Below are 25,376 nucleotides of genomic sequence, written 5' to 3' on the forward strand. Positions count from 1 at the left end.
CTTTGGTTGCATGTTCTTTACTTTCCCGCTTTGGTCTCTCATATTTTCCTGTGCCGCCTTATATTGAGCTGGTTTGACCGGGGGGGGAGGTTTGCCAGCTTCTGAAAATTTAAGACTTGGTATCAGTAGTTTTTTCATAGTGCTCCGATGGTTTCGTGATACAGGCAGCTGTCTCCTAACAAACAGGCTCAGATGAACGAGACATTTAGCACAGATGATTGAACAGCTGATGGCAAATTCCAGGTATCACATCATCATCCTGTGTTAACGTGGAGCAGGAATCACATTTTATTGTATTTTCACAGCCCCCTAGTACGTGACAAGAGGGATGGGAAATTTAGACTAGATATTAGGGAGAAATTCTTTGCTGTGAGGGTGGTGAGAGCCTGGCCCAGGTTGCCCAGAGAAGCTGTGGCTGCCCCATCCCTGGAGGGGTTCAAGGCCAGGCTGGATGGGGCTTTGAGCAACCTGGTCTGGTGGGACGTGTCCCTGCCCAGGGCAGGGGGTTGGAACTGGATAGTATTTAAGGTCCCTTCCAACTCTAACCATTCTATGATTCTATGACAAGGACTTCTCATTTAATAACAAGAATATCAATAGTGACCATATAGAAAATACTACTTCCACCATTTATTCCTGAGAGCAAAGACAGGCTAAAGCTAAGGCTGCTTTTCCCATATGCACTTCATAAATACTAAAGTATGCTCTCATTTGTATATCTAAAGCTCTCTATGATGGATATTGTACACTGAATGAAACAAAACTCTTCAGGATTTTTATTCCTTGTAGAATTCCCTAGAGTTCCACAGATGCTATAAAAAGCCTCAAGACATAGAAGTGTGACAGTACAGTATTTCATACAGTATTTATACAAATTTCCAAACAGAATATTGCACTGTATGAATAATCTTTGTAACTTCCAAATATTTACATTTCTAAATCTGTCCCTTTGTACAACTACAGAAATTGCAGGAAATAAACCTTCCCTTGTATATTCACAGCGTGCCGGGTTATTGGAGTTTTAAGCCAAATGCAAAACCTACTTCAAAAGCAATTGCCACACAGAAGACACGGTTTATGTGGGTCACGGTTACATCTCTGCCATATGAAGTAAAGGGCCGGGCATTTTCCTGAGCGTGTGTATCAATACACACATAAAAAAGCTGATATCACCTTTCTTCTTTTAAATCCGCAGAGAAGCCATGAATCATAGAATCGTAGAATTGCCTGGGTTGGAAGGGACATTTAAGATCATCCAGTCCAACCATCAACCTAACTCTGATAAAAACCATCACTAAACCATGTCTCTAAGCACTATGTCTGCCCGGCTTTTAAATCCCTCCAGGGATGGTGCCTCAACAACATCCAATACTCAATAACCCTTTCAGTTTAAAATTTTTTCCCAATATCCATCTACTCCCCTGGTGCAACCTGAGGCTGTCTCCTCTTGTCCTATCGCCTGTGACTGGGAGACATGGACAGCTGGCAGCCTCACATTTGTATAAATCTCAAATCTGAGCATTTAATCTCTTAAAAACCTGCAAATTCACAGACACCTTACCCCGACCTGTGCTTCGGGCTTGGTTCCAAAACGTACTTCTCGTATAATTTGTAGATCAGACCGTCCCCTCTGCAGAAACCAGGCACGAGGAAGTCTGCGATCTCTCTAAAATTCCTCAGTATGCCCAAAGTTTAGGAAATGTTTCTTAGTTTCCTTAGTTTATATCCAGGTAGGACTAGGAGCTGTCTGCTGACATTCGTGTGGGCTTCAAGTTCCCTGAAAAATGATATCCTCATACAGGCACCAAAATGGTGAGAGATCGTAAAGAATTACCAGTTTGGGACTCACCCTTTGCAATGGTTATGTCATAAAAAAAAAAAGAAAAAAAAGTAAATTTTGGGTGGTTGTTATTTTTTGCTTCTGGAGGCAGGACAAACAATCCCAAAATAAAGGCTGCCAAAGGTACTCTGACTATGTAAATCGATTTTATTCAAAACAGGTTAAAAAAAAAACTACCAAAGCTCGCCTAAGTACATGAGGTAGTACATGTAGCAAAACAGAAGGCAGAATATAGTATTCTGAAATATGAAGAATACAAATAAGTTTACAGGTTGGAAGGAAATAAACTCAACAACCGAGACAAAAAAAATACCAAAAAATAAAAGTTTAACAGCTTTTCAGTCTTAAAGCACCAATACACTTTTCACAGAAAGAAACATAGTATCACCACTACATGTTCTTCATATACCATCACATGGTAAAATTAATGCACAAGGCTGTGCACCATAAATGATTCTTTTTTTTAAAATGGTGAAGCAATGAGTTACGCACTTGTCACCGGGCTCCGTTCCACTCTACTTCCCGGCCCGCAGGAGTATTTGCCAGGTCATGAGGAGCAAGGTTAGCCTTCCTCACCATTTTCTTTAAGGTTTTTTTGGAACATTTACCCTCATATCAATGTATAGGATAGGGATACCATGTCCAGCTTAAGGCCTCAAGCTTGCAAATTTTTAGGCATGTGTACAATTCTCTGTTTTTTGCTGAAACCGAATTGAGGTAAATTGAAGGAGTCACACGGCAAAAATAAAGCCTGTGTGTGTGCAGAACTGCGCTGCAGAACCGATGGCTTAATTCCTTCATTTCAGGCTATTCCACTTCTCAATATGAAATTTTTTCTCAGATCCCTCAACGTTATAAATGTCTGTCTTTCACTCATCCATCCCAAGACAGCCGAGTACCTGGGAAAGACTGGGCCACAATGAATTGGTATTCAAACTAAAGAGCTTAGCAGCATTCAATAAACATCTCATTAACATACTTAAGAAATAATAACCATGAATGACCCAGTCTCTTAGAACTATTTCTTTAGAGGAAAACATGCTAATATGACCCAGGACTTCCCTATATTTTATATTTTCCATTTTATTTAAAAAAAAAGTATTTGTACTTGTTATGTTTAGTGTGAAATTGAAACCAGTCTAGCTCTTCGTTTATGCTTGCATGGCTAATGCTACTGTAAATCATCAAAAAGGTATATATATTTTTATTTTACTTTAAGGCATGATTTATTATATTGAATTATTGGGATGGCTTCTTTTATGTACATTGGAAATAAAAACTCAGGCCTCCCTATGGTATAGTTTTAAGGTTACTGTTAGTGGCATATATAAAGCACCATACAATAATATATTCAGATGAAGAAAACAAAGAACGTTTATGAGCTTTGAATTAACTGTATAGAAGTAACTGCTAAGAAAATATAGCAATATTTAACACAGGATTCAAAATATTGTTATATATCACTATAGATTTTCAAATTAATTTTTCTCCCATGTTTACTTTTACACATTTTTTTCATTAAGATATATATGTCATTTAAACTTTTTGGTGGAAAGCAGTATACATCTTCTGTACAATAATGTTACAGCTTTATACAAATTTACGGAATTATAAGAAATGGCCTTTATTATTCTCTTCCAAGTGCTCTGGTTTCACTTGCCTGTTTTACATTTCACTTTTTAGACTCAAACGACAGCAAATACTCTGAACGCCTTGCTTCCTGGAGGATTCTGTAAACTGAAATATAAAATGACTGTTATTTTTCAGACTGCAACACCCCAAAGACAACTTTTTTGAATTGTTAAATACAGTTCTAGGGCCCTGCGACTCCTCTTGTGACTATTCATAACTTTAGCTAAGATTTTTTTTAAAAAACTGCTACAGATAAAAATTACATAAATTTCAGATTAATGTCTTTTGCAAGCAGCTAATTAGGAAAAAATCATAACATGGAAAAAAAAAAGTAATCCTTTGTGATGAGGGATTCAGGTTTAACAAATAAAGCTCTATTGAAGCAAAATACTAAAGAAAGTTTTTAGGCAAAAGAGAGAGCATGTCTCTTATGCTCATTATTCTCATAACCATATTCAGAGAGACCTTTCAGACCTAGGAGATGACTGACTTGTTTGTTAGTTGCTTGTATGCCGAAGGATAGATTCCTATAGAGAATTAATATTTTACAAAAACCAAGGAAATGCCTTCTGAATGGATAAATCCCTGGCTTCAAAAGAAGTGAAACAAAAGTACCCAACTGCAAGGAAATTTTGGTAGAAAAATGTATTTTTTGTCTTATAAACTGAACTAGCATGTCATGTCTGATGGTCTCGGTGTTTTCTCTTTGGCAAACCCTGGGAAGGAAAGGGAAATGAAGGTGAAAGTAGGGAAGGGCACAACGAAACAGGTTGCCTTTATTGTTTACAATCAATCCTCTTTTGCTTCACAGAAAACTTCCATGGGACTGTTTTCCAAACCGCTGACCTTCCAAAATTTACCAAGATGGTAAAGTAAAAATAATGATTAAATTCGCAACACTTTTCCTGGCTACATCTCTACTCAACGAGGCGATTTCTATAGAGAACAAAAGTGTCGGTAAGGAAGCATTCTTTCTGAGGGCACTGGATGGTCATGGGGAAAAGCCAAAGAGTATGTAAATTAAATCATCCACTAAGAAAAAGAAATTTGTATTTTATAAGTTTCCAGGTGTGTTGAAAGATTTGAGGGAAAGAGGCAAGACATCCCCCCACCTCCAATTAAAAATAACAAAAAAATAATCTGTCTTTTCCTACTTCCAAGTTCTCTACAGAAATTTTTGGAGTTTTTTTCCCCCACCAATTTTTTGGAAAGCCTATAGTTTTAGAGGTAAAAATCATCCTTAGCTTTACAGAACTAAAAGACTGGATCAAGATTTTTTTTTTAAGGTAATTTCTCTTTCTTCCTTTAGAACCTTTCAGGGATTAAATTTAATCTGCAACGTGCAACCATGCGTTATCGTCACAGAAAGCATGAATACGCTGAATACAACTAAATGAGCTTTCACAGCATCTCTATGTCTTTCAGAAAAATGCTGTTAAAAACAGTTAAACCACTGAAAAAAAATTAAAAATATTTTTTAATGATTTTTTGAGTTTTTGAATATTATTTATGGTCCAGGCTCGCTAGTTCAATACCATGTAAATCAGCAATGAACATTTCATCATGAACCAACGAACCTGCATCAGCTACTCGTACCCATCCACTGCAGAACCTCTGACTTGGACAGAATAAATCACTAATGTTTATTTTTTAAAAAATCCCAAGGAAAGCAAAGGCAATTTTCTTATCAAATATTGTGTTAGTTGCAACAGAACCAGCAAAGTAAACAAGAGGGTTATTTTACTTCCTAAGCAGCTTTTTAGAGTAATGATTTATGAGCTTAGAGGAGGCAGGCAGCTCTGGTACCACAGCTTCTCCAAAGTCACCCCAGCTCTTACACAAGCTCTGTAAATCACCCACTTTGGCCTATTTGTCTGGTTTCTAGCCCTGCCCCAGGTACGAACAGACACAATGCATGACTTTGTAAACCTTATTGAGGTGAAGGGTAAAGTGTAATCTTTGAGACTTGGCTCTGTACCTTTCGGAATATATCCCGTTTTGAAAGGAAGCAACGTACACCTTCCTTTTGTCCACTGGCATCACATCAACGTAACCGCCCTGGTTGGGGACCACACCGGCATGGACTGCCGCTCGGCAGATACTGGATATCTGAGAAGGAACGAGGAGAAGATTAGTGCTCATTCATCCTTTTATTTCAAAATTGTTTAGAAGAAAACTAATAAAGACATTTAAACCAAGTTCTAGGAAACAAAAAATAATTACATTTATTGCATGACTAATTTTATTAATCCTACAGTATTTAAATCAGTTTCACAGGGATTAGGCCAGTTTATAGGAATGCAGACACTGCCTCTTCAAAGATCTCCTGCAGCATGGCCCCAAAATCAGTTATTTCAGGCAATTTCAGTTCAAAGATCAGGAACATGTTTTAATTCTTGAAACTGTTCAGAAGGCTCTATCAGCCTTCACTTCAACGGCAGGGAGGTAGTAAAACCCAAACCTTAGTCAATTATTATAGATCAGGAGATTCAGTTTAATCTCCAGCCAGAGCCAAACAGAGAAACCATAGAACCTCAAAGGCATGCCATGGCCATATGTTTCTAGAATGTCCTACCCTAAAGGTAAGGGATAGACTGCAATAATTCCACCTCTCGGTGCAAAACCTCAAACAGCAGTGAAATGATCCATCAGCAAAGGGGACATCACAATTTCCTATCCAGGCATGGACAAACACTAAAAGCTAATTAGATTATGGGTATAACGTGAGCATCAAACAGAACACAGAGTTCTAAAACCATTGCTAAACTATGACAGTTGATTAATGGCAGACTAACAGCTTTAGCTCCTCAACGCTGAGAGAGGAAATAAGAGTCAGGAGGTGAAGAGCCTCCAATTGCTTTAAAAGACGAACTTTTAAAAATCTAATTCCATAGACTTTATGGAGGCAAAATTACACAGCGTTGTTGGGCCTCAGGCCTTGAGAACAAAGATCCGGGTTGGTCCAGGTGATCCAGGTTCGCCTCCAGTGAAGGAAGAGGTGGTATGTGAACTATCACAGGAGCTTGACCCCTACAAATCGATGGGCCCCGACAATATCCACCCAACCAAGAGTGTTAGGATGGCTGGCTCACGTCATTGCAAGGACACTGTCCATAATCTTTGAGAAGTTGTGGAGATTGGGGGACATCCCAGAAAAGCAGAAGGCGGCTAATGTCACCTCCATCTACAAGAAAGGCTTAAAGGAGGATGCAGGAAATTATAAGCCTATCAGTTTTACTTCAGTCTCTGGGAAAGTTATGGAATGAATCCTCCCAGGGGCTGTCACAAGTCAAATGAAACACGTGACCGCGAAAAGCCAGCACGGGTTCACCAAGAGCAAATTATACTTGACAAACCTGATCGCCTTCTACAACCTGCTTGTTTGATGTGGGACGAGCGGTGGACATTTGTCTACCTGGATTTCTCCAAGGCTTTGGATACGGTTCCCCATGGCCTCCTCCTAGAGAAACTGGTGCGTTACAGTCCAGACAAGTGGTCTGTGTGGTGGGTGGGGAACTGGCTGACAGGCCACACCCGGAGGTTGATGGTCAATGGCTCCTTTCCAAACTGGCAACCTGTCATGAGTGGGATCCCCCAGGGATCAATACTGGGCCCAGCTCTGTTTAATATCTCCATAAGTGATCTGGATGATGGGTTCAACTGCACTCTGATGAAGTTTTCTGATGAGACCAAGCTGAGTGGGGAAGTGGACACTTGGGAAGGGAGAGGCACCCTGCAGGAAGACCTGGATAGGCTGGAAGAGTGGGCTAACAAGAACCTCATGAAGCTCAACAAGAACAAGTGTAAGGTCTTCCACCTGGGAAAACATAATCCAGGAGCGCAGCATAGGCTAGGATCTACCCAGCTGGGGAGCAGCTCTGCGGGAAAGGACCTGGGGGTCCTGGTGGACTAGAAGGTCCATAGGAGTGAACAGTGAGGTGCTGCTGCAGCAAAGAAAGCCAACAGGATGCTGGTCTGCATCAACAAGGGCATCACCAGCAGAGATAAAGAAGTTATTATCTCATTCTACTCAGCACTAGTCAGGCTACACCTGGTATCCTCTGTTCAGTTTTGGTTCCCGCTGTGCAAAGAAGTTGTGGCCAGGCCAGAAAGGGTCCAGAGAAGAGCCACCAAGATGATGAAAGGACCAGGAAGCCTGTTGTATGAGGAAAGGCTGAGAGAACTGGGTTTGTTCAGCCTTAAGAAGGCTTAGGGGAGATCTTATCACCATGTTCCAGTACTTAAAGGGTGGATAAAAAAGGTTGGAGACACCCTTTTTACAAGGAGTCACATGGAAAAGATGAGGGGTGACGCGTACAAGTTACTCCTGGGCAGATTCCAGTTGGACACAAGAGGAAAATTTTCCACAATGAGAACAATCATCCATTGGAATAACTCCAATGGGTTCCCCATCACTGAAAACTTTTGAGATTCAGCTGGACAGGTTGCTGGGCCATCTTGTCTAGAGCGTGCTTTTGCCGAGAAAGGTTGGACCAGATAATTCTTGGGGTCCCTTCCAACCTGGGATTCTCTGATTCTATGAAAATTCTCTGTGAAGTTAACAGCCGTTTCATCTGAGTCAAACCTACATTCTCTGCCCACTAATTCCTCTCATAAATCATAGAAACATAGAATGGTTTGGGTTGGAAGGGACCTTAAGGATCATTGAATTCCTACCCCCCTGCCCTGGACAGGGACACCTCCCACCAGACCAGGTTGCTCAAAGCCCCATCCAGCCTGGCCTTGAACCCCTCCAGGGATGGGGCAGCCACAGCTTCTCTGGGCAACCTGTTCCAGTGTCTCACCACCCTCACAGCAAAGAATTTCTTCCTGAGATCTCATCTAATCTCTCCTCTTTTAGTTTAAAACTGTTACCCCTTGTCCTATGGCTCCATTCCCTGACGAGTCCCTCCCCATGAACCTATGCAGCATAAATAATATCCACAGAAGAATTGCTCAGTGACAACCTTGATAATGTTCATTTAAATACCCGATTTAAATCTGCAGTCCTCTGCTACTCTTTCAGCGTTTTAAAAATTAATCACCAGAAGAATGAAACTCCTTAGATACTCCAGAATGTAGGTCCCAATCTTCAATGCACAGCAAAGTGTAGTTCTAGCTTAAATCTCCACTTAAAGCCAAGTTGTTCTTTTAGAAAAAGTCTTCACTGCAATAGGTCTCTCCACAGCCTTAAAAACTTAGCCAATATAAATAGCAATAGCTGGTCACACAGACCAATATCTAAACAAGAATTGCATTTCTTCCAGTTATAATTGGAATAATTCTTATCTGTTACCATTTTGTCATCTCAGTGCTATATAAAATCAGGAATTTAGGATAGCAATGATTTTCCCATTCTCATTCTAAGCACAGGACTTGCCGGTTTCACTGTCATGCAGTTTGTATTTTAATGTCACAATATTTCTAGGAGTAAATATTGGAAATTGTTTATGCAAAGAATCTTTTGCGAAGACGCTTTAGAGTTTTTCTCTTCGCACGGCTGGCTGCAGGTTTTGAACGTGCCAGAAGGGAGGCCACTGATGCTCCTCTGTTCTTTTTCTCCTTTCTCTCCAACGCTGCAAGGCTTTTGGTTCATCTTGAACACCAGTAGTCGCCTTATTTTTAGGATTACAGCATCCTTTATGTACTCATACTGCGGGTGTAACTAAAGATCAGACTGTGTAATTTCAAATACACAGGGGGAAAAAATGGCCTCTGCAATACAGGATTACAGCCTAAAGATGAGGTTGATCAGCAATTAACTACAGTGAAGAAGTAGAACACTATTAATTACTAGTACTAAAATATAGTAGCAACCCTGTTTTCAGTTCACATTTGAGAGAGGAAAAAAAAGCCAGAGGTACAACCAGGGAAAAGAAAGATCAAAGTTTGTCACCTCCGTAACAGTAAGCAAAATGAGTACGCTTTGTGTACATCATTAGATAGGTAGATACCTTCAGAATTACATTTGAAGGAAGCTGAGATACTGGCTGTTCCAACGTCATTTGGAAGTTTCTGGTTAAGTGAAAAAGAAAGGAAAAGTGAAGGGATGGAGATTTGTGCATTGCTACAGGCTTGGGGAAGTGTGGCTGGAAAGCTGCCTGGAAGAAAGAGACCTGGGGGTTCTAATTGACAAGCGGCTGAATATGAGCCGGCAGTGTGCCCAGGTGGCCAAGAAAGCCAACGGCATCCTGGCTTGTATTAGAAACAGCGTGAGCAGCAGAAGTAGGGAGGTGATTGTGCCCCTGTACTCAGCACTGGTGAGGCCACACCTGGAGTATTGTGTCCAGCTTTGGGCACCTCAATCCAAGAGAGATATGGAGGTGCTGGAGCGAGTGCAGAGGAGGGCAACGAAGCTGGTGAAGGGCCTGGAAAACAAATCATATGAAGAGCGGTTGAAGGAGCTGGGACTGTTTAGTATGAGGAAGAGGAGGCTGAGGGAAGACCTCATCACTCTACAACTACTTGAAAGGACACTGTAGAGAGGTTGGTGCTGGTCTCTTCGCACAGGTAATTAATGACAGAACGAGAGGGAATGGCTTCAAGCTCCAGCAGGGTAGGTTTAGACTGAACATTAGGAAAGAATTTTCCACAGAAAGAGTGGTCGGGCATTGGAACAGGCTGCCCAGGGAGGTGGTTGAGTCACCATCCCTGGATGTGTTTAAGAGCCGTTTAGATGTGGTGTTGGGGGATATGGTATAGGGGAGAACTTTGTAGTGTAGGGTAGATGGTTGGACTCGATGATCCCAAGGGTCTCTTCCAACCTGGATGATTCTATGATTCTATGATTCTATGATTTTGACAGAAGAGGCTGACCACGTGTGGGAAACTATCTCCAGTAAAGGAAGGGGTCACTGTTAGCGTTGGTATCACAGCTGGTGATTGGATCAATAAAGTATGGCTGATGCACATAATCTTAAAGCTAAAGGCAAGATCCTTATGTGGGATATGTGAAAAAGAAGAGGTCAGAAGAATGGGGTTGATGAGGACAACTCAGAGGCTATTTTCATAGGAAAAATAAACTGATATTCTGATGCTGCCTTCCAGGTGAGATTGGAGAACAAATGTTCACAACTTTTGAATATATGAACAGTTCAATGAGTATAAATTCATAATTATGAAGTAGCTTGTAAGCATAGCGATGAATAAATGCATATAGTTTTATCAATATATACAGAGTAGAATTTTTTGGAGAAAGCATTATCTGCTTTGAGCTTTCAAGAACTTCAAATTGGCTTGGCAACCTTCATCTAAATGGAATTAATTCCAGTACCAATGCCATGATATTTCCTATAGTTAATAATATTGCGTCATCCTGATCACTCTTCCTTGACCTGTTAAGGTGAACCTCCTGTTATTTTAAGCAGAACATGATTTCACACTTAGATCTATCACAAATTTCAGCATATTATTGGTATTTTACATTAGCAGCCTTATGCCACTTTCCGGAAGTCTTCATCAGAGATTTGGGTTTGTTTCTTTAATTTTGATGAACTCATGCCAAAGTATATATAAGGCAGCATTTTTAAGTTAACATAAACATTTCATACAGCGTTATATGACCCTGCTTTATTGCTGTGCTGTGAAACCTCTGAAATTTGTTAGTATTTAACAGGTCATAGAATCTGAATACCAAGCTACCTATTTTTTTTCCTTCTTTAGCTACTCAGCAAAATACCAAACATCTACCACAGCATAGCACTACTCCACAAAGGCATTTTAACCACCAGCGTCTGTCCCTCACCAGCACAGGACTATAGAACTATTTAATAGCTTTTTTTTATACCATATTGTTTCTATTTTACCATAGCAGAGAATTATGAATACTTTTGCACAAGTATTAGGGAAATATTGCCATATATGGTCACTGAAACATAAATTCATATGGCCAAAGTCCTCAGATGGTATGAAATTACACAACTCCATCGAATTCTTTAGATAAAAGACCTTTGTTGATCTCTAGCCTCCAAAAGGAGGCTCAGTTTTTTTTGTAGAATTGCTCAATCAACACCCATAATGTAGAGTCACTACCGGTAAAAGATTGTCTTTGGGAAAATGTTGCCTACTGCGAAAACAATGGGATAAATATAAACCTTAATCTCTTTAGAAATTCTTATAAGGCAACTGGAATGTAGTTAAGAACTTATACCATATACACATCTAAGGTGTGTCCATTAAAATAAAATTTTACCAAAAAAAAAATCTGCAAGTGAAAGAGTTTTCAACTAAACTACTGTAGCCTCTCCTTCTCTCTATGAAAATGTTTGTTATTTTGGTAACTTTATAATCCAGGCACTAGCACACCACCAAAGGACAATCTCTGTACAAGCAGGTGCTGCAAGAGCACCTCCAACTTCTGGAGATGTTGACATTCAGACAATCCCATTGTGCCTGACATGATTCAGTTCTTGGGAAGGTTCTTATTTCATTTCACAAATGAAGTCATATTGAAAAGTGCTTTAAAAACACAGGTATTATTAAAAATGCTTGTCAACATGACACGATTTTGAAATTCCAGAACTAAGACTCAGAAAGTTTTAGCCATAATGGATTAACCAACGTTGTGAGGTGGAACCAACTCTTCAGCACAAGACAAGAGGAAACTTTCTTTTTCTCCTGGTCTCCCAAGCAAGACACAGCCTTGCCGTGTGGGAGCTCTTAGCAGCGGGGCCGGCGGGGACACAAAGGTGGCGATGTGTTTGGGCCATAGGAAGAATGAGCAATTTTTAGTTCTGTCTGCCAGGAACGACACATACTGCAGTTCTAATTCATACCATAATAGCTCTATTCAGAAAATAAACGTATTGTACCACAAGCTTGGAATAAGAGATACATTTGTTTTAAAGAGACTGCAATCTACTTCAAGAGAAGTGAAACAAAAGGAGATCAGCCAAAAAAATAGAAGGTATAAAGCAGAGAGGCAGAATATATAGAATTAGAAACAGAAGGTTTAGAGCAGAGCATATTACCTGAAAACTCCTCACACACATAAGTTTGTAGATGCTTTCTGTATGAGCCATAGATATGATTTATCTGCCACAGACAGACAATAGCTCGCAGAGTGGAAGAATGGAGGATGAAATAATGGAGGGTTTTGTTTCCATCTATATAGGGACAGTCATTGCAATGTCAAAGGAAAAAAGAATGGGAGGAAAAAAGGGTAAAAATTCTGTTGGGCGCTACTGATAAACCAGAGAACAACCATTCCCAGGAACGGGGAGGAAAAGAAGTCACTGTAAAATATGAAACGAGTTTAAGAATGAATGTCTGATCAGACCCAAGTCAGAAAAGGAAAGGTTTAACTAAATTCTCATGAATACCACAGAAATGGTTTTGTAAACGTATCTTTTTTGCATTAGTGACATCTGTTAATGTTACTTGCATTTTTTTCTTAATATCTCTGCAAAATCTTCATTTTGTGAATACAAGTGGCCTAATAAATAGGACAAATAGTCATGTGCATATATGCATACATCCACATATATATAAGCATTTTTGAAATAAAAGAACTGGCAGGAATGGCACAAAAACCCCATCTGTTTTGTGGAATCAACCAAGTAAATCATGGTCTGCAATTTCAAATACATTTGCTGTGACAAGTGGGCAAATGAATTCTCTGTATCTGTGAACAGATCTGTCCGTGAATACATGAAAAACTGCAAAAGAGAACACACTTATTAAATAGATTATTCTCTATAAATACTTCACCTGAAACTAGTTTAGTAATATATTATAATGCACAAAATATTCAATCATATTATTTAGTGAAATTTACAACAAAAGGTATCTTTAAAATAATTTAAACATTAGCAATAAAGGCACATTGTAGAAAATCGCATAATGCTGATATCATTGTCCATTGATGGGAACATCTGTACAAATATAGGTAGGACACATCTGCCTAATGATGCTCTAGGACCTTTCTGTTGGAAATGGAGAGCAACAGACATCTCCATTAGGCCATTCTTCTCACACTGTGGTAGACACTGAAAAAATCAAATAGATTCTGCTCTGCAGATGCCTATTTACCTCCTTTACCAATACACTGCACGTACTACAAGCTTGTATACACATAACCTAGAACAGCACCTTCAGTGGAGATATCTGTCCTCACAGCATCTGAAGATGATTAAGAAACTCCCATCCCCTGGTTTCTTACCTATATTTATGCCCATTTTTTTTCCTAAAAGCAGTGTGGCTGCACACATTTCTATACAATGGAGATGAATAATGAGATAGTACATCTAAAATAATTTTAAAACATAACTCACTGACCCTCTTATATACATGAAGGACCCAGATCCACATCAATTTATGTCCTGAACTGGAAGTACTTCTCACACACGTAACGCTACTAAAGGCCAAGAGTGTTTTCAGGACGAGTTACTCATTAGTTAGTTTCAAAGTAATGATGAATAAATATTTGCATATTACTTTCACACATTTCAAAGTGCTGGAAAGGAGTGAAAATCACCATCTGACCCAGCTGGTTGCCGTATTATTCCTTAGGACAGCTAAAAGACAACTAAAACATACAGTTTCCTGGCAAAAATGTGTACTGCTCTCTCTGCCACTACATCCTGGCTTCTCCACAGAGAGATGACAAAGGAGGGGCATAAAAAAGATTCTTTTCATTCTTTCTACCTATTTCAGAATTAAATATGATGTAGAAAAGACAGGAAAAAAAATTTTACTAGGAAACAGAACGACAAAAAAAATACAGTATCTGTCTGTTAAAATAATACGACAATGTGAGAAACTTCTTACAAATATATCAAAACTCTGCTGCAGATATTTAGCTATCTAAACAGATAAGAAATATCCAAAATAATGAGACCACGGACATTTAAATTCAGAATAATTTTTTTTGTTAGTTTAATCTGACAGAAGTTATGGTTGCATCAGGGTCTGGAGAGCAAGGGTTTAAATGAGTAGACGCTCCCAATACTGGACAAATCAGTGGGAATTTTGATAAAAAATAGAAAATATGGTTCCAGAGACTACTGAAGTCTACACTGAGATTTTGAATAACTTTCCATATCTTTAGTAGCTGAGTACTACCAACTTAAATGGGAGCCTCTGAAAAAGAACTTTTGAAATGACTGTAAAAAATCAGCATATGGAGGAAAACTGGATATCTACATTATATCTTATTATATTTACATTATAGCTTTTCATAAGATTTTATACTTCATCCTACAATGCAATGGAAATCACTATACTTACATCAGAATAAATCCGTGTCCCAATTACCCGAGCGTAGTGGGGATTTGCCTGCATACAATTGCGAGGACAATACACCCTGAAATATCAAAAATAAACCACACGCAGTTAGGAGGAATGATATCAGAGTATTGCTGTACCATAGTCAACATTAGCATTATTGACTATAAATCACTAATTTGACGATGCAGACATGTGGGTCCACACATACTAAAAATGGTGTCGGTTTTTGAGGTTTTGACAATATGAGTAGGAGCATTGCTGATTGAGTTGTGGTTCATAACCACATAATCACAGAATGATATGAGGTTGGAAGGGACCTCTGGAGACCATCCAGTCCAACCCCCTGCCAGAGCAGGGTCACCCACAGCAGGTCCCACAGGAATGTGTCCAGGCGGGGTTTGAATGTCTCCAGAGAAGGAGACTCCACCACCTCTCTGGGCAGCCTCTTCCAGGGCTCTGCCACCCTCACAGGAAAGAAGTTCCTCCTCATGTTTAGATGGAACTTCCCATGTTCCAGTTTGTGTCTGTTGCCCCTTGTCCTGTCCCTGGGCACCACTGAGAAGAGCCTGACCCCATCCTCTTGACACCCGCCCTTTAGATATTGCTTAGCGTTGATGAGGTCCCCTCTCAGTCTTCTCTTCTCCAGGCTGAACAGCCCCAGGTCTCTCAGCCTTTGTCTTAATGAAGCTGGTGTTAGTTTTTAGTTTTTAATAATGAAGAAAAAAAGAAAAAGATAGAAGGATGAGACTGCACCCATCCATTCCCACATTCCACTCCCTCTACCTCTTCCAGCCAGAAAGCCAGGATTCAGAGCCAAACACCAAACAAGTCCACGGACCCAAGTGCTACATGAGGGATGTTTTCCCAGCAGTTCTGGCTTTGTACTTGCTTCCTGCACTGGCGGAAGGATTGCTATGAAAGTCATCCCGCGGATCTCTCCGGCTTAGCTTGCAGTAAATCATGCCACAGTGTATTTACCTTTGACTCATCTATGGTTTTAAGAACTGTTACCCATTTCCTTCCTCAGAATACTGCGGCACAGGCTCCTTTCGAGGAGTTAAAATGTAGGCTTCAAAGAAATGGCACATGTATTTAAAGCTTTTAACTGATCTGCAGCCCACACCTCACTTTAACAATATATACTTTAGGTTTTTTGCAAACATATTTTCTCGCTCTGTTCTCTAAAAGTCCCAAACGAGTTTATAACTTCTATGATAAATATCCGTATCACATCCTTCTATAGTATATGTCTTACAGGCAAATAAATGAAGTGTGTTTTGCCCAAGGTGCATAGATTTAATAGCAGACAATGAAAAAGAAAAATGTGTCTTTCTTCCCAGTCTTTAGTCAAACCAAGAATGATTTCATTAAGATTTCCCAAGGAACCAAAGAAAGATCTTTATGGGCAAAAGAAATTGAGAGTCTCCTAATGAAAAAGCTTGTAGATTATCTTTACCTACCCGGCCTTCTGCTTAGACCAGAGACTAAAATACCACTAAAACATTTCTGGCTTCACTTTTACAGCTCCCGTTGTCACCTTTATCAATGATAACCATAGCTAATTAGTAACTGGCAGAAAATAAGGCAGAACTTTGAATTAATAAGACTGAAATAATTTTACCTTGGACAGTGCGAGGCCGGTTTTTGAAATGGGCACAACTGTTCCACTGTTGTTTCACAGGTGATAGCTTGAACTGAATAAAGTAAAGCAGAAAACAATAAATGTGTGTGATTTGGAAAAAAAAAAACAACAAAACAAACAAAACAACAATTCAAAGTAGTACTGAGTTTAGAAGAAAAAAAATGCTAACCTGTTACTTTAGAGACAGTGAAGGAATTAGCAGATTGGTATTTTCTGAGAAAGAAATAATAATAACAGTCAGTAAATAACATCTCTCCACGATTTCTTTTTAGCTAGGAGAAGTTTTGTTAGAGAATCTAGAAATACATATGGGACATCGTCCCCAGTCAATTCTGACTCACTGCACCCTCTCTCCCCAGTTGTGAATCTATTTGTTGCAGTGACACATTTACTTTGTACTCTCAGTGTCCGAGAACCAGGAATGCATGTTAAACCCTCTCAGTAATTTAATTTGCTAAAAGAATAAATGTGCTAGGAACAAATTACGCACCCTTTCTGTCCCTCAAAATACATTAACCGAAATCTGTGGCTGGGAATCGCTCAGAAGCATCCATCTACCAGTGGAGATCATTTACTTCCCCCCAAAGGTTCATTCCTACAAACAGCTCCAGAACTGAAAAGAGTTGCTCCTGACTGCCTTTTTTTAAAAAAAAACAATCATTAAATTTTACTTTTGGATCTTGTGCCTATGTTAAATTATCACCAGTATCACCATAAATCCAGTGCAACAGGTAGCAGTCTGTTCTTCTCAGTAATTGTATGGTACCCGGATGGATCCCTTTCCTGCTCTTATATAAAGTGAGATATATACATTCTGCTGTTATATGACAATTGATAATCACTTCTGTTTTACTCCTCTACCTCCCATTTTACTCCTCTTTTACTCCTATTTTAACTCATTGGATAGGCCTCTGATTTTAATATTTTTCATCTGTAACAAAAAAAGCTGATTATGTTTCAGTGTTACTTCAGTTACTTCAGTGCCAGTAGGTACTAGTTTTCTACAACAAATATACAAACTTACAAATTAATTAATTGAATACTCCAAATATTGATATTATTTAACTATAAATACTAACTTACTGCCCAAGTGATTTTCTAAATTATTTCACCTTCTTTCACATCATTATTGTGTCACTTTTCTGTCCACCATTAAACACTGGATAAAGTTTCAGAATGGGTACAATACTTGTATTTCCACGTGCCTTTTTATAGTATTTTCATATGCTTTATGATAAAAAGTATGAACAAAATGTTGTTACTGTGATATATTTGGCTGACATAAAAAGAAATAGGTGAAAAACTTTTCACGCATTTTAATTTTAAGAAAACTTACCCAATTGACTGAACGCCATTTCTATAAGACTTGATAAAGTAATTTTTCCTTCCTTGCCTGGTGACATCAACCCAACCACCTTCATTGTCCAGGATGCCATAATGTATGGCAGCTTTACAAATACTGGATTGCTGAAAAACAGAGCAGGAAAAGCACTTCCAGGTCAGACGAAGCCACTACTTTCCATTGCAATTTATTTGTGAAAAAAAAAAACCCACCCTCAAAACAGGTTTAATCACAATGTGTCATTAAAAACTCAGTCTATTAAGTTTGATCTGGTCTATGTAGGCGTTATTTCAAAAGAAAGAACCACCACTTTGCCTTACTCAGAGAGGAACTACTCATTTACAGTGTATTTGTTCACAGCAGCTGCTATTTCCTACATTGTTTTTCAGTTCTACAGAGTGAATTATGTATTTTCAGCAAGCATTAAGCTTACACAAGTAGGCCTACCCTACTGAAACAATTTGTATGAGTGTACCCACAAATTGCTGTATTTCTCCTCGCACCTCCACGTATTTACACACAAATATGTGGACACGAAAACTCTACTTCTGTGCACGTGAAGTGCATTGGGACATTCCAGGCAGAACAGCAGATGCAAACTTAGATCCCCTGATGCTGCCTCAAACGTTTGGAGCAGGCTCTTATTTTTGGTGAATGTCGATTTTTTCAAAATCCATTCTTAATACGATTTTAACTAGTATTCCACCAAAGACTTTTCATTAAACATTCTACTGGTACGAAATCTAATGGAAAAATATTTACCATTTCATAATGCACACTTCCAATAACTTTGGCTTTGCTATCCAAACAGCCAGCAGGGCATTCATACCTAAGAAAATAAAACACAACTTGGTCTTAAATCCTGGGATTACAAAAAAGGGAAAATATTCCAGCTCGCATACGAAAATAGCCTTTTAGAGTAATCTCAGAATGACAACTTTAAAATTTACCATACCTATTGCAAGTTGTTCCTTTGCACTGATCTCTTAGCCTTACTTCACATGAAACAATCTGAGCTAAAACAAGCAAAAAGCAATTTCATTGCAAGGAATTTGATACTACGCAATTCAAATTTGTTGACCACTTAGCAAACCAGGTGAATTCCTTACACATTTGCTGCGTGCTTATCACTTCATTTTTCTCACTGTCATCTGTGCCTGTGGAGCCCAGAGGTGGATGAGTTCTTGGCCAGCTTTGCGCCGTCGCGTCCTGGGCTTTGGATCGCTGCCGTTCAATCTCATTAGTTTCCTCTTCTGGTTCGTGGGGAGAATAAGGCCTTTCTGAATCCTCTGTTTCAGAAAATGGGCAAAAAAAAAAAAAAATCTCAGGAAAAAAAATTCAGTGTTTGTGGAATGTAACAAACATTTTGGTAACATGGCTTTGTTACCATAAAATTGTGGATGAATATAAGCAAGATGAATATAAGCAAGAACACAAGGAAAACTCCACTGCTTCATAAAATGAAGATTAATAACACAACTCAAGTGTGCTTCCGATGCTGACAAAAGATATATTTTTTTTCTAGCACAGGTAGCGGAATTGAGGTATGAAAATGCTCTCAACAGTCCTGTTTTAGTGTCTTATTGCCATCAGAAAACCAACAGAACAATGATGACATTTCTATTACACATTGGAAGAGTTTTACCAAGTTCATAGATAAAGAAGCTGGTTTCATAAAAACATACACCTGAAAACGAGGCCCTTCTATTCATACATAATGAAAATAATTTTGAAATACTCATCACTACATCTATATTTCCTACTTAAGCAAGAACCATAAGGAAAGTGTTTGAGCGCACTCATGCAGCTTTTATGCTCCATTTGAACTTTCAAAAGTTATTAACAAAAACTGCTAAATTACTTGTACACTGAGTAGAACAAAACAAAATAACAGCTTCGTAACATGCTGTGTTTCGATACTATAAAATATGAATGGCAGTATGAAAATTGTAAGAAGTTAACAACCATCCCAGCTGACACTTTGTTTAAGTGCTAAATGTCTCCCAGTCTTGTTCTTGACTTTTTTTTTATAGTAATGCACGTGTCTATGTCACTGAGATAAACATAACTGAGATAAACAAATGACTGGAGAGCCTTCTGCTATAATTAGAGAAAGGCATACAAATAGCACACAGTGACAGTCTACAGCTTTAAGTACTAAAAGCCCTCAGAAAACCCACTTAAATCAGCAGGAGTTCCTGGTGAGGAGTCGCCTGGGGAGGCTCGGCCTCCCCTGATCTCATCCATCATAGTAAAGCAGGGCCCTACCCATGCGGGTTTGGGCACACGCGTAATATATTCTATTCCACTACATTAAAGCACAATGAGGTGAGAAAACAAAAGAAAGGTTACATTTCTCTGCCCATTTATAGTTGTACTGTTGAAATAGTACATACCTCTGTAACAAAGGTTTTCTCTGCAACCTCCTCCAAAGCTGGGGGGACATGCGGAACAAGGGCGGCCAGGTTTATAAGGAGCGTGACCCCACCAGTTACCTCTTTACACCAAAAAAAAAAAAAAAAACCACCTAAATTAGCAAAACATGCCTTAATAAATTAAGATGTTAACATTAAATAACATTTTATCATTTATTTGTCCACATATTAAAGCCAGCAGACGCTTAGACCATAACATTGTTTTGATATTCCCAAGTAACAAGTGATAGGATGAGAGGAAACAGCCTCAAATTGTGCCAGAAGTTTAGATTGGATATGAGGAAAAATTTATTTATTGAAAGGGTTATTGCACATTGGAACGGGCTGCCCAGGGAAGTGGTGGAGCCACCATCCCTGGAGGTATTTAAAAGCCGGGTAGACGTGGTGCTGAGGGACGTGGTTTAGTGGTGGACCTGGCAGTGCTGGGTTAATGGTTGGACTTGATGATCTGAAAGGTCTTTTCCAACCTAAACAATTCTAGGATTCTATACCATAAGCACAGCAAATAATCGAAAATTCGATGAAGAAAAAACTTTAGTGCTTCTGTAAATTCTTTTTAGATTGGCATAGCACTGTAAGACTAAATCCATCAATTACAGGGGAGCAGGCTCCACTCTCCTAAACAGAATATCCTACAGATTTTGATCTTAACCATGGGCTTCATGATACACATTTCTTAAAGTCACAATGGAGAGATCCATTTATTTTTCAGACAAATATCACTACAATAAAGATCTCTGACGTTGTGTGCGAAAATACAGGCAAGAGAACCGAAGCTCTAGAAAATCACAAGGGTATTCATGCCGCCAAAGGCTGCCCTGGGAACAATGCTCTACTTTGTAACACCACAAAAAACCAGAAAACTCAGACTGATTTCCTTTCAGGTTATTTCCTGGATTATTATAAAGTATTTTGCCCCCTCAAGATATTTTTGGGAGTCAGCCTACTTACTTAGGAGAATAATTGCATACAAGATAGACGGCTTTTGGCCAAATCTGCCCCCAGATGTTCATGTTATGACACAAATTAATTGCACAACCAATTCTGCTACTTGTAGCCCAAACAACCTGTGGAAAAGGAAAGAGAAAGACATGTGAAAATCAAAGCTGATTAACATAAAGTCAAAACTGTCTCCAAACTTTAACGGATAAAACTCAAATCACAGAAGTGATGTTATATTCCCCTCTGTTATAAATGGGTTGAAGTGACCTAATTACAACTGCCAAAAGGCCATTTGGTTATATCCTTAGTAGAAAGAAAAGCTTTACCTTGATACAAAAGGTATGGGTCTCATTTTATATAAATGGTCTAAGTACGTATTTGAAAGCATAGCAAAATATTTACAAAACATGATCTGAAGAACTGATTCTTGAAATTACAATTAATAGCTAATCACGAGTTAGAAGAAATTAGTTTCCTGCGTCCTGGGTTTCTCAGCACAACCTAAGGATCAGAGGGGTTTAGATTAGTTAGACTGAGAGAACAGTTTTGTTTGTCAGCAGTGAAAGGAGGTAACGTAAACCATAAAACTATTCACAAAAAAACCTCATATACCAAACAGACTGAAGTCATAGATTTGAAATTCAGATGCTTTTATGTCATTGCCGTCTAAAATGGCTGTGCTCCTTTATTTGTCTGTTGAAACAAATTTCATCGTAGATCTCAAAATAATCTGAACAACAACAACGGCTGGAACATTCCAATTAGACAAATATGACACATGCAAAACTTGTATTAATTCAAGATAAGCCATCTCTCGTTCCAGCAGGATTTCAGAGTTGAAAGAGATAGGTCCTGTGAAGAATTAGTACCACAAAAAACTATATATATGTATTGTAGATCTCCCATGCAATGGATAAATGTATTTATAGGTATTTTTAAAGAAATGGTAAATAAGAATATGGAGGTAATTCTGTTTTCAAATTAGAATAAATTGTAAATTGTGCTAGTAATCAAAGAAAATGAATGTTTAAAAATTAAAAATTTTGAAGTTTTCTATTATTATATTGAATATTCTACATAGATTTTAGTATAATCTGAGGATCTTGTATTTCTCACTCACTGAACTCTGGAAAAAATCTGGCTAGATACACTGAATAAGTTAGTTCTTATGCAATTTCAAAATCTTGCTGAAGTTAAAGCAACATGTTAAAAACTGTTGTTTGATCTGAGAAATTCATGTAAGAAACCCTTTTTTTTTTTCAAAACTGTGCTGTTTCTTCAGCATATTACAGAAAAGAAGACTACCAGCACAGCAGCAAGGAGACTAGATAATCCAAAGTGCGCTGAGCAGTGACACCCAGTACTGGGGTTTGGGAGCTTTTTCCATAATCCTGTTAAGGAAGTGATATTTATGAGGATGAAATCTAAAGACTTGTCTGACAACCCTACTCTATGTCACCGATACCTCATGCTCATAACTGTGGAGTCTGGTAACGAGAAGCCCTTTTTGTGCTTCAGTGCTATGATATACATCTATTAATAAGTTCAACGTGTCATACAGCACCCTCACTGGAGGTCTTGCCCACCCTTTTCCATAGCTGACAAAACCCAAACCCACCTACATACCTGCGTGTAATGTGTACAAACGGGACCAGAGCATTTGTAAGGACAATAGGGGTTGCACTCGTGAGGATGGGGATACGTGAAGTCCCTCACTTCATCATACCACGCTTGGACATGAAATGTCGGAGGTCTGTACCTATGAAAGCCAGCAGCAGTCTATTAGATCATTCAAAAGTTGTAGCTTCCATCATTCTTTCTTTAAGTAATAAGCAAATTTTGTTTGATTTTTTAAAGAAATAATGTAGAGTATAAAACATCTTCAACTACCTTCCCCAGTGTGCCCCCAGATTCTGCCCGATGGATGGAAGAAGGTTGGCAGGCCCGTGCTCCCACAGACAGGTTTCAGCCCACGCCTCTGCAGATCTCTCCAGTTCGGTGTCCCATGTCTGAAATGTGAAAAAAAAAAAAAAAGATATACTTAGATATACTCAATGGGTATCTCAGACTTTTTTTAAAAAAAAAAAATAAAAAAAATTAAAAAATGACTGTCCATTGTCCATTTTTAAAGCTTCTGTTAGCGGGTCAGAAGACTGAAGAAAAGAAGTGGGACTTGAGAATCGTAGGCCCCGTTTGTGTTACATAAGAAAAAACCCAATGTTTTCACCAAAAGGAAAAAAAAAGAAAAAGTTTTAATCCCCACACAGCAGTCCCTTCAGAAGGCATGTGCAGCCATGCTGCCGTGAATAAAAGACAAATATGAAACCGAAAGACTTAGTTCAACTTTCCAAGCTAAATTAAGTGCATTTTCTGCCTTGTGAGATTTCTTTTTAGTAACAGGCATTTTTCTTAGCCAAAAAGGGTATTATCCAAACCCACTTTCAACATAAGGCTTTATTTCCTCTAAACCAATAGTTTATTTGAAATGAAAGTGATTTTCTCTTCCTTTTCTATAATTGGCTTTTGTTGAAATAATACGCAGTGCAAACACAAAATAATATGAAAACTGGAGTAAGGTGGTCACTCGTTGGCTTTACGGCTAGAATGGTAAAAAAAAGGAGGCAATCATGTTAGAAGAATGCTTAGAAAAAGTTAAAGATTATGAAATATTATTTATCATAGTTTTCCATGCTTATGTTTCGTTCTTTAAAGGCCATGGAAGAATAGGCGTATAGCTGAAAGGTAAATACAAAGTTTCTTTCTTTCAAAAGCACACTAAAATCTACTTTTCTTGAAATTAATTATCTCCTACGGTGTATGCATAGGTTTTACAGGGTTAAGCTGGGGTTTCCTCGAAGTCCCTCTTGTGCAGTGTCCATACCACTGCTTGACATCTTAAATCTCCCGATAGCTGCAGAAGTAGTTTCCAGATACGTGACCCTCTCATCCCAACTCCCAGGTTAGGAACTGAAATACTTCCAGGAAGGAAACACATTTCTTGATAGATGCTCAATTATTTCTTCCTAAGTTCCAACTAAGTGTCTTAGAGTGATACTGTGTTATCTAAAAAACAGTAATTCAGTATTTCCAAACCCATATTCCCATGCAGACACTGCAGAACACGTTTACAATTTTTTGGCGCAAATTAAAGGTAAAAAACTCCTTAACACAGGCAAAGAATACAGAAATATTACAGACAAATACCATGTGCTAGAATTTATTTTTCTATTGATTTTGATATGCAGTTTTCACCTTGTCAATCGGATTACTCAGTAAAAACAAATATGCCCTTGGTTATGCAAACCCATCATTATGTAAAGACTTTAATATCACCTAGTTTAATCCTAGAATATCTGTTCTTGGTTGTCTTCTCAGAAGTCTCTAATGCATTGAATTCCATTTCCTCTGTTATTAATATTATCGGCAAATAGGAAATTTAAAGGGAACATTTTGACATCCAAAAATGCAACATTTACTTTGACAGAATGACTCTAACAGTATAATAATGACAGAATAAAGCTTTCAACCCATATATGGATACAAAACCAGACTTTAGGAAACAGTAGGAATTTTCTATTCACCTTACTGGACCCGCATTTCAATATCATAAGCCATAACACTATTTAATCTTCAGCCATAACACTATTTAATCTTCATAAGAAAATATTCCAATCTTAAGTAAAAAAGCTTTATATGATAGTTTGTACAGATCTTTTCCTCTTCCCTTTCCTTGTCACACCATCAAATAGTTCTTCCTATTGTACCCATCGTAAAAAACATAAAGATTAACACACTTCTTCCACATACACATTTTTTTCTTACCAATTGTAGTACAAGTGCTTCATCATTTTACAATGGCATCAAGAGACTGCAACATTTTAAAACAAATGCCACAATATATTCTCTTGTAAAGCATCCCTCTGCATTTTTAACTGAAACCAGCAGTGACTGACAAAGGAATTGTACTGTTGTTGTTGTAGGTTTGGTTTTTTCTCCACCCAACTTTCAAAATCTTTTGTGCAGCTATTTTAAATGAAAAGATAATTTTTTGGAAGATCAGAGCTAAGAAGTCAATAGTAACTGTTGGAATCGGTTCCTCAAGGTTGTGAAGTAGTTATCTTTAATAAGATTTTCTTTTACAGACTGATGATAGCGACACATGACAGAGCCGTCCAGAACTCTGCAAGAATAACCTTTTAATGAAAAACTAAAATTCATCGGTAGTCCTCCTGACAGATGAACACCCACACCCCAAGGTATATGTATCTCAATAATGAGGAGCTTGGGGTGCTTGGATATTTTTGCTCATTGCAGAGT

At 38.4% G+C, this 25,376-nt stretch overlaps 1 protein-coding gene across 2 annotated transcripts in view; it reads right to left on the reverse strand.

Moving 5' to 3' along the window:
• Positions 1-3,525: 3,525 nt before the first annotated feature.
• The window catches only part of CRISPLD1 (cysteine rich secretory protein LCCL domain containing 1), a 41,171-nt gene continuing 19,320 nt past the window's right edge, over positions 3,526-25,376 (reverse strand). Inside the window, exons 2-14 of one of the 2 annotated variants that reach the window (XM_074146321.1) lie at positions 22,950-23,068; positions 22,686-22,818; positions 21,069-21,184; positions 20,079-20,179; positions 18,792-18,971; positions 18,638-18,698; positions 18,445-18,511; positions 17,677-17,807; positions 16,510-16,553; positions 16,320-16,392; positions 14,699-14,774; positions 5,451-5,581; positions 3,526-3,577 (exon numbers count right to left, since the gene is read on the reverse strand). In XM_074146321.1, the coding sequence (XP_074002422.1) occupies positions 3,526-3,577; positions 5,451-5,581; positions 14,699-14,774; positions 16,320-16,392; positions 16,510-16,553; positions 17,677-17,807; positions 18,445-18,511; positions 18,638-18,698; positions 18,792-18,971; positions 20,079-20,179; positions 21,069-21,184; positions 22,686-22,818; positions 22,950-23,068 (1,284 nt within the window). Of the gene's footprint in view, positions 3,578-5,353; positions 5,582-14,698; positions 14,775-16,319; positions 16,393-16,509; positions 16,554-17,676; positions 17,808-18,444; positions 18,512-18,637; positions 18,699-18,791; positions 18,972-20,078; positions 20,180-21,068; positions 21,185-22,685; positions 22,819-22,949; positions 23,069-25,376 lie in introns of those variants that run through there. The other variant, XM_074146320.1, reaches the window with a different exon arrangement.

The sequence above is a fragment of the Numenius arquata genome, chromosome 4 (assembly GCF_964106895.1).
Source record: "Numenius arquata chromosome 4, bNumArq3.hap1.1, whole genome shotgun sequence".
NCBI lineage: Eukaryota > Metazoa > Chordata > Aves > Charadriiformes > Scolopacidae > Numenius > Numenius arquata.